The sequence below is a fragment of the Elaeis guineensis genome, chromosome 15, assembly GCF_000442705.2.
Source record: "Elaeis guineensis isolate ETL-2024a chromosome 15, EG11, whole genome shotgun sequence".
NCBI lineage: Eukaryota > Viridiplantae > Streptophyta > Magnoliopsida > Arecales > Arecaceae > Elaeis > Elaeis guineensis.
In genome coordinates, this window is record NC_026007.2 from 66,273,130 (window position 1) to 66,282,419 (window position 9,290).

The window sequence follows — 9,290 nt, forward strand, 5'->3', positions numbered from 1 at the left end:
ACGAATTTTGATATTTGAATTCATGGGTTGAACTCATGATTTAATTAAAACTAAATTTGTAGATTCAATCTATGAATAAAACTGTGTGTTTTTATTTTTTATTTTTTGATTTTTTCATGACGGATCATGGGCAGGTGTGGAGGAGCCGCACGAGTGGGGTGCGGGCGCTGGGGCAGGGGGTTGGGGGATGTTGTGAGAGGGGCACCTGGGTGGGGAGGGAGGAGAGGGGCATGGGTTGCATGCGATCGGGGGCAGCAGTAGGTGGCATGGTTATGGGAGGGGAGGCATGAAGAAGCAACGATGGCGTCGCATCAGAGGGAGGGGAGGCACGGAGGGGCGACGATGGCCCAAATGGTTGGGGTCCAGGGACGATGCCGAGAGGCCAAGGGTTTTGGGGGGTGGGTGTTGTGGCATGCGGGGGAAGGAGAAGGAGAAGGAAAAAAATAAAATAAAAATAAAAATAATATTTTTTTAAAAAAATTATTTTTAAAAAAATATTTTTTAAAATTAATAATTTATTAATAAAAATAATAATAAATATTAAAACAATAATGCATAGTAAAATATAATTTTTAAAAAATAATATTGAAAAAAATACTTAAAATAAGAAAAATAAGAAAAAATAAAAATAAAAATAAAATAAATAAAATGATAAATAAAATAAAATAAAATATTTAAAAATAAATTATTTTTTGTTATTATTTAAAAATAAATTATTTTTAAAATAATTTTTAATTATTTATAATTTATATTTCATTAGGCAGATGGCTAGGGGGCTGAGGGTAGAGCAGCCAGGAGTTGGGGGGTTGTGGCGTACAAGAGGCACTAAAGAGTGGTGGCATACGCTTTTAAAATTATGGTGCTAATACAGTGATGCAATAAGTAGTAAAACTCCTTCATAACAATCGTACAGGGGGTGGTAGGGGAAGGAGAAGAAAGAAAAAAAAATTAAAAAAATAAAAAGTTATAAAGTATACTATCGACAGGGGAAGAAAAAAAAATTAAGATATTATTTTTAAAAAAATCTTTCAAAATAATCCTGGTAATAAGTATGCTATCGCAACGTCTTACAGAAGAAAAAGAATATATATTTTTTTGATAGAATATATATATATATATATATATATATATATATATATATTTCAGAAAGGTCATCATATGATGGGATTTTTTTTAAAATATTTTTTTAATAAAATATTTTTAAAATACCATAGTTCAGAAATTATTTTCGAAACTACCATTCAGAGGTCATGTTAGGATAAATTCGTGAGTTAAACCCACTAATTTTGAGTCCACATGAACATCCTGCACGAATTATTAATAAATTATTATTATTTAAAAAATAATTTTTTTATATTTTTCTCCTTCCTTCTCCTCCCCCCGCACACCACAATCCCCCCTCTCCAACCCTCGGTCGCTCCGCCCCCGACCCCCAGCCAGAGAACATGGCGGTAAAAAAAATAAAAAAATAAGAAAAAATAAAAAAAAAATCATGGGCTGAGCCCACGATTCCACTGAAGTCATGCTGAGCCTACTATTTCTTTTTTTTTTTTGTCATTTCTACCTTTTTCCCTGCCCCGCCACTGCAATGCCCCCATGCGTCCCCCGACTTCCATGTGCCTGTGACTGCCTGCAGCAGCCCCCCCCCCACTGCCGCACACCCACCCATCTCGCCACCCCTCCACCACCCCTGGTGCATCCCCTGACCTTCACGCACCCCGGATCACATGCAACCCCCTCCTCCCTCCCCGCCCCAGCCCCCGACCACTACCACCACACCCCCTATCCCAGCATGCCCCCCACCCCGATGCCCGCACCCCACCCACATGGCTGCTCCACACCCACTTGTCATCCATCACTGGAAAACAAAATAAATAAATAAAAATACACAGCTTTAATTCGTGGGTTCGTGAGTTCAACCAGTGAATTTAGTTTTAATTAATCATGGGTTTAACCCACGAATTTATCCTAACTTGACCTACGAACTGTAGTTTCAAAAATAATTTTTGAATCATGATATTTTAAAAATATTTTATTATAAAAATATTATTTTTAAAAAAAATCTCATCATATGATGGTCTTTCTGAAATATGTATATATATATGATAGAAAAAAAAAAAAATATATATATATATATATATATATATATATATATTCTTTTTTTTTGTGAGACGTTGCGATAGCATACTTATTATCAGGATCATTTTGAAAAAATTTTTTAAATAATGTTTTAATTTTTTTTCCTTCCCCCACCAATAGCATACTTTATTATTTTTAATTTTTTAATTTTTTTTTCCTTCTTTCTCCTTCCCTAACCACCCCTGCACGATTGCCTTGAAGGAGTTTTACTACTTATTGCATCATTATATTGACACCATAATTTTAAAAGCATGCGCCACCACTCCTCGATACCTTCTATACACCACAACCTCCCAACCCCTGACTACTCCACCCTCGGCCCCCTGACCATCTACCAGACGAAATATAAATTATAAATAATTTTGAAAAAAATTATTTTAAAAATAATTTATTTTTAAATATTTTAAATATTTTATTTTATTTATTTTATTTTTTTCTTATTTGTCTTATTTTAAAGAAATTTTTTCAATATTATTTTTTAAAGATAATATTTTATCATTATTATTTTTTAATACTTATTATTATTTTTATTAATAAATTATTAATTTTAAAAATAATTTTTTAAAAAATATTTTTTTTTATTTTTATTTTATTTTTTTCTTTCTCCTTCTCCTCCCTCCGCAGCCACAACACCCCCCACCCCATTCCCCCCAAAACCTCCGGTCCCCGGCACCATCCCCGGCCTATCTGCTGTCCGCGCCACCGCCGCCCCTCCACGCCTCCTCTCCTGCGATCGCGCCGCCCATCGTTGCTTCATACTCCCCTCCCCCCGCGGCCCCCGGCCCATTGCTCCAGCAGCACCCCTCGGCCGCACTCCCCTCCTGGCACCATCCACCGGCCTCACTCTCCCCACCTGCAACACCCCCCGGCTTGCAACCCACCCTCGGTGCATCCCCCGACCTTCATGCACCCCCGATCACATGCAACCCATGCCCCCTCTCCTCCCTCCCCACCCCAGCACCCTCCCTCCGGCTCGATGCAGCCTCAGCCCCCAACCCCCCGCCTTGGCGCCCGTACGTACCCCACCCTCACAGCTCCTTCATGCCCGTCCGTCATCCATCACGAGAACACAAAAAAAAAAATTAAAAACATGCAACTTAATTCATAGGTTGAAACCATAAATTTAGTTTTAATTAGATCGTAAGTTCAACCTACAAATTCAAATATCAAAATTTGTATAAGATATCCATATGGACTCAATATTCATAGATTCAACCTACGAATTTATTCTACGTGACTTCCGGACAGTAGTTTCAAAAATAATTTTTAAATCACCATATTTTGAGAATAATTTATTAAAAAAATATTATTTAAAAAAAAAAATCCTAGTTGATCGGGCAATGGCATGGTCTACCGTTGTTTGTATTATTAAAAATGCCAAATGTTCAACAAACAACGTGGGAGTGGTAGCCGACTACTTCCACTCTCCTCTCTTAAATAAAAATAAAAAATAAAAAAGCTAAATGTCACTGCTCCTGATAAGATGTTGATGTGATTTGCTGAATGGACTCGTATTGCATCAATCACGGATCGCCAATTCGCCATATACGACCGGTGAACTGAATGATGCATGGAGCAACGATCGTTGAATACTGTACTGAGTGCAAGTTGAGGTCTAATTGCCCTCCTCCCACATCGTTATGCTGTAAGTACTTAAAAAGAAATAATGACTCTATTTATTATTATATGTATAATACAATGGATTATCTTTGAAGCAACTAAACAGCTGTTAAAACTTTATAAAAACCTTTTTTTTTTTTTCAGGAAGTAGGCCACTTCCCCTTACTATTAGTTAAATGTAGATATATAAAAAGTGAAATAAAGGGAGATATAAAGAGAGCCAGTACAATGATCGAGAAGTGATCAAGAAGATGAACATCAAAGAGGAGACAAAGTGCTCCAAATTTTTTCATAAATTTCAGCATCTTCGTCGATGGCAATGTTACCCCAGAGCTTGAATGTTTGAAGAATCTCTAGGACAGCTTTAACCGAAGTTTTTTTTTTTTTTTTGAAGAAAATTATTCTTGAATCTCTCTCTCGACCCATTATTTAAACCTTGTTTCTACTGCACCCTTCAGGCTGTTAAGGGGCCAAAAAAATTGATGATAAATAGAATTGATGTGAAGGAATGATGCAGAGAAAACATAAGCCGAACAATCAAGAAGACAAAATACTCGCATGCATCAAATGAGAAGCTCACAGCTGAAGGTTAATTAGGTGGCCGGGATACTGATTTATGCCATGTTTCAGAGTCTGATTTGTGCCTAAAGTAGTTCTTTGTATTCACCTTTTGTTTTGCACTGTAAGATACCAAGTATTTGTTGTATTTGTTAATTGTTCCTGATCACTTGAAAGGGACAGTTTTGTTCCAAAACCATCCAATACATGCCATCTAAGCTAGATTCCGGATACGAGGATCCTATCCTTTGGAAGCATCTCTAGTAGGACGGGGATGCTTTTTTTGCTGGCTAGCATCTAAGTTCGTGGCATATATCCTAGAAACTACATACAATGATCCTAGCGCGCGAGCGTCACAGCTGTAGTAGAATGAGACGCTGTCTTACTGGCTACCACCTTGCATATTTTAGACCAGACAAGCAAGATTCCACTAATCTGTAATTAATGTATAGTGCTACATCTTATAGTGGATGCAACACTGTAATCCAAAGAGCATTTTTCAGCTTCTAATCCTCTGAAAAGTAAGCTGGTCTCATTATTCCTCTCGTCATTGCACAATACTGAGTTCTATTTTTCAGGTTTTGCAGATTGAGTAAACCTTTTTTTTTTTTTTTTTTTCTGAGTAGAAAGGAGACTAATTGGCACTGGTCACATCAGTCACCCAAATTTAACAGGCAAAGGATGCAAAATATGTAGAGTCTAGAGATATAGGTAAGAATGTACATTGGAAAGGAAGAAAAGGAGACAAGGTATAACCAGGAGAACAGCATGCTGCATATCCTTGGAGAAGAAAGATGTCCTCTATTTTGTGCACAGTTCTTTCAAATCAGACGAGGAGAACGGGACATTTAGATTGAAGCAGAACATGGACCACGTCTCGGAGCTGAATGAACAGGAGATGAAGAGATGATTAACAGTCTCGAGCTGTTCAGAGCAACAAGGACAGCCAAACCTCATTTATTTTCTCACATCTTGCGGAAAACACTTCGTCTTTTTTTTTTTTTTTTTCCTCAAACATACTCTCCAAAAATGGCTGCGTTCTTGGAAATAATTGCTACCGACTCACTGGAACCTTCCTAACAAGACAACTAGGGTTAATATAGAATGCTTCTAGCTGGATCCTAGCAAGATCGAAGCCCAATCTTGTTAAGTTGATCTGAGTTCAGATGTCTTCCAATTGAGTTTGGTTTAGGATTACATGTAGATAGCTTTTGAGGGAATCACATAGGATTAGATGTAGATATCTCTTCAATATTGAATCTCCCAAAATTATTGTTTCTTTAAATAATTTACCCCAACATCTTAAATGCTTTATATGGGAGCAATTTTTTGAGAACTAGGATAGGAGAAATCCTGGCCGAGCTATTGATAGCTGAGATAGTTGGTACTTCGTACCAACACTTGAAGGTTTTACCAACTGCACTTGTTGGCATTCTTTGTTTTATATTGGAACATTACTTTCAACATATGTTACCTTGCGATATGTAAACTATATATATATATATATTGGTAAACAAAATTTATATGGTTAATGAAGCTGTTACTTGAAGGGTAAGCCCTGCATGCTGAAGATTATTCAACTATGAACTATACACACACTTCAACACCTGGAAAAGGACTTCTACCAAAAAAAAACACCTGGAAAAGGACTTAATTAACCACTTGCCAATGTTAGCCATTCATTCACAGTATTTTATTTCCCGTTGTTTTCTAGTCCTATCCACTCCTAAAGGAGACCAAGATGGAATTGTTATATGCCGGATGTAATAAACGTTTCAGATCCAGACACAAACTACAGATATTCTAATATATCAAGATGAATGCCCTGTAGGTACTGAAATATAGTTCATCTATGGTACTATGAGTCTATGATACATTAAAAAAAATTAACGATAGCAACCTACTGTTGCGGGATTGGTAACCTTTCTCATATTTTCTCATTACCTTCTTTTTTTCACTTACTTAAAAATTTGTAACTAAAATTTCCATCTACATATAGAATCATATGGATATAAATAAAGTTGTTGGATATCCAAGCACGGCGATGGTATGCCAAAAAGTTGCATGAATCCTCCATTGCACAGCATAGGCTGTTTAGTTTGTATTATGATAAACTCATTAAGTATACAATCACAATAAAATTAGGCAGGCATAAATTTATTTATATAATTTTTTATTTGTTGGGGTCTCACAAAAACTGCATATTAAATTATTATCATTCTAAATATTTGCATGGATCCCAATGTCATCCTGAATCAATTACATATGTATAGAATATTAATCAATTAAAAAAAAAAAAAAAACGTAACGAACAATTCTATTTAAGGAACAAAACTTCACTCGATAGAACTAAAAGATGTATCCAAGTTTCAAGTTGTACTTTATATTTCCTATAGATTGTAAATTGACCGGTCTGTCTTGCATTCAATAAAAGAAGATTATGGACAAGGATGCTGGGTCTATTTTTTTAAACAAAAATCTTTTTTGGATGAAAAATTATCCAGTTCCTAAGTAATTATTTATTTTTTTCATCAATGTGGTAACTTTCAGAACATGTGTATCCTCAAGCGCTGGCTCCTTTTTCCTCCTTTTAACAACTCCACAGGCCACCCTCCTCCTTCCCACCTACTGGGAAAGCGATTCCATCCCATGCTTAGCTTTTAGGGTTCACATGCATCCCATTGCAGAAGTTTAATTTAACCTATGTATATAATCATCTACAGTAAATCCTGCCTTCTGCTGTACTTAGCACAGTTTATAGCAGCTAATCATAAGTCAAGAGACCTTGGAAAATAATAAGCTTCCAGCCAGACACCTAACACATGACATCAACAACCCCTTCAGATTTAAAATATAGTAAATAATCAAAGTGTCCCTTTCCTTATTGGCCGCTCTCTTCCAAACGAAAACCTAACCACGCTTAGACCGTGACTTCTCCTTATATATATTTTGTCTAGTAGATTCTTATAATCGCCGCCATCACTGACGGAGAGACAAACCTTCTTCCACGCCGGGCGATGGCCGTCTTCCAGATCACCCTCAGGAAAAAAGAAAAAAAAAATCCATTGCACCAAAAAAAAATACCGAAAAACATCCACCATCCATTCGATGGTCCTCAGTCTTATCCGACGGTTGGGATATTTTAGGGACGAACCCACAGTTGTGGAATTATACAACAGCATTCTATGTACATCTCTGAAACGAAGAGTCCAAAAGAGCAACAGCTCTTTGATGAAAGAAGGCTTCAACCGAACAGCCCTGCCGCCGCCACGTCACCCGGTGTGTTTGAATTAATTTTCTTAATATAATAATGAAATAATAAATTAAAAGAAAATTCGATGCGGTCAAACTCGCCGGGCGAGTGCGGCAGAGGACGATTCGTCCTCGTCGGTGATGCCTTCGGCCTTCCCGGCGGGGGCGGCGGCGGCTCCGCCGCCTAGGCAGTCGAAGGGAGGCATGACGGCGGAGCGCTTCCCCCTTGTGGACCCCTCCCCGTCCCCCTTTTTCACCGATCCCTCGCCCTCTCCCCTCCTTCCCGTCGCCCATGCCGGAAACTTCGCCGATAACGTCCTCGCAAGGAAGGATGGCCACCTGTCCGACCGCCCCAGCCGTATGCTCCTCCCCCCGCCGCGGCTACTCTCCTCCCCTCCGCCGCCTCCGTATCCCCGCCGCGAGCTCCCTTCGCCGGCGGTAGGGAACGCGACGCAGCTCGTCGAACGGTGGAACTTCGCGGAGGCGAAGATCTCCCGCCGGATATGCTCTGGCAGCCGGAGCGTAAACCGGTCGACATTCTCCCCCGGCTGCACCACGGAGTGTCCCGTGGAGTGAGACCTCGGGAACCCCGCCGGCCGACGGCCCGACCTCGACCGCATCGCCCGCTTCCTGCTCCCGATCCTCTCTAGCTCCGCCGCCTCCTTCCTCCTCTCGCTCTCTACCACCTCCTCGTCCACCGTAATCACCACCTGGTCCACTGACGCCGCGGTCCCCTCCGTCGCCGGTGCCGCATCAGACCTCTGGCCGCCGCTCTCCGTCACCTCTACGGCGGCCTGCGCCGGCGATTGGAGCTCGGTGGAGTCCGTCGGGGGAGCTTCCGGATCGGGGACGAGATTGGAGCGGCAGACGGGACAGGTGACATGGGAGGCAAGCCAGGCGTCAATACAATCGGGGTGGAACACGTGGCTGCATTTGGGGAGGACTCGGAGGGTCTCGTCGTCCTCGAACTCGCTGAGGCAAACCGCGCACTCCAGCGCCCCCTTCCCGATCTTGAGCCCCTTCACCTCCGAGTACACCAGCGTCGGGAACGTCTCCAGCACCGCCGGATCCAGCCCTCGCTGCCGCCGCGACCGCCCTCCTCCCCCGCGCACGGGGAAGCGAACGGACTCCGCCCGGTCGCCGGCGCACTGCCGGATATAAATCGAGAAGAACCCAAGGAAAAAGAACGCGCTGATCAGCACCACGATCACGATCGCCATCGACGGGTTGAAATTCGTCGCGTTAAGATAAGGATTGTTGTTGTTGTTGTTGTTATTGTCGCCACTGCCGGCGGGGGATTGGGAGGACTGGGCGAGGGAGCACCGGGGAGTGAGGAGAAGCAGGGGGAGCAAGAGAAGGGTGGCGGTGGGGTGCCCTGTTCCGGGCGCGTGGATCGGACGGCCATGATTTGTCGGCGCCATGGGTGGCTACACCGCGAAAGAGAGAGAATATTGGGGTCGGGGGAGTGGAGCTAGTGGTGGTCCTTATAACGGGGGAGGGAAGGTGGGGAGCCGATGCCGTGCCCGTAAAGAGACGCCCTGGTGGGTCAAAAGTCTTGGGCGGCCGAACCAGTTAAGTCCGGTCACCGGTTCGGGTTTCGCACGTGGACGTCGGCCGTCCCACACGTGTGAGCTCTCGACAGTGGGATCTAGTTCAACGGTTCGGATTCTGGGGTACCGTTCTATATGGTGCATTGATGGTGCGCTGGTCAAAGGATGACA

The 9,290-nt window shown here is 41.7% G+C and overlaps 1 protein-coding gene across 1 annotated transcript; it reads right to left on the bottom strand.

Annotated features, from left to right (window-relative positions):
- Nucleotides 1-7,361: 7,361 nt before the first annotated feature.
- On the bottom strand, nt 7,362-9,080 carry LOC105058461 (E3 ubiquitin-protein ligase ATL31-like). Its single transcript, XM_010941405.4, has one exon. It carries the CDS (start codon nt 8,988-8,990, stop codon nt 7,662-7,664), a length of 1,329 nt encoding a protein of 442 aa, XP_010939707.2. The 5' UTR covers nt 8,991-9,080; the 3' UTR covers nt 7,362-7,661.
- Nucleotides 9,081-9,290: the final 210 nt, after the last annotated feature.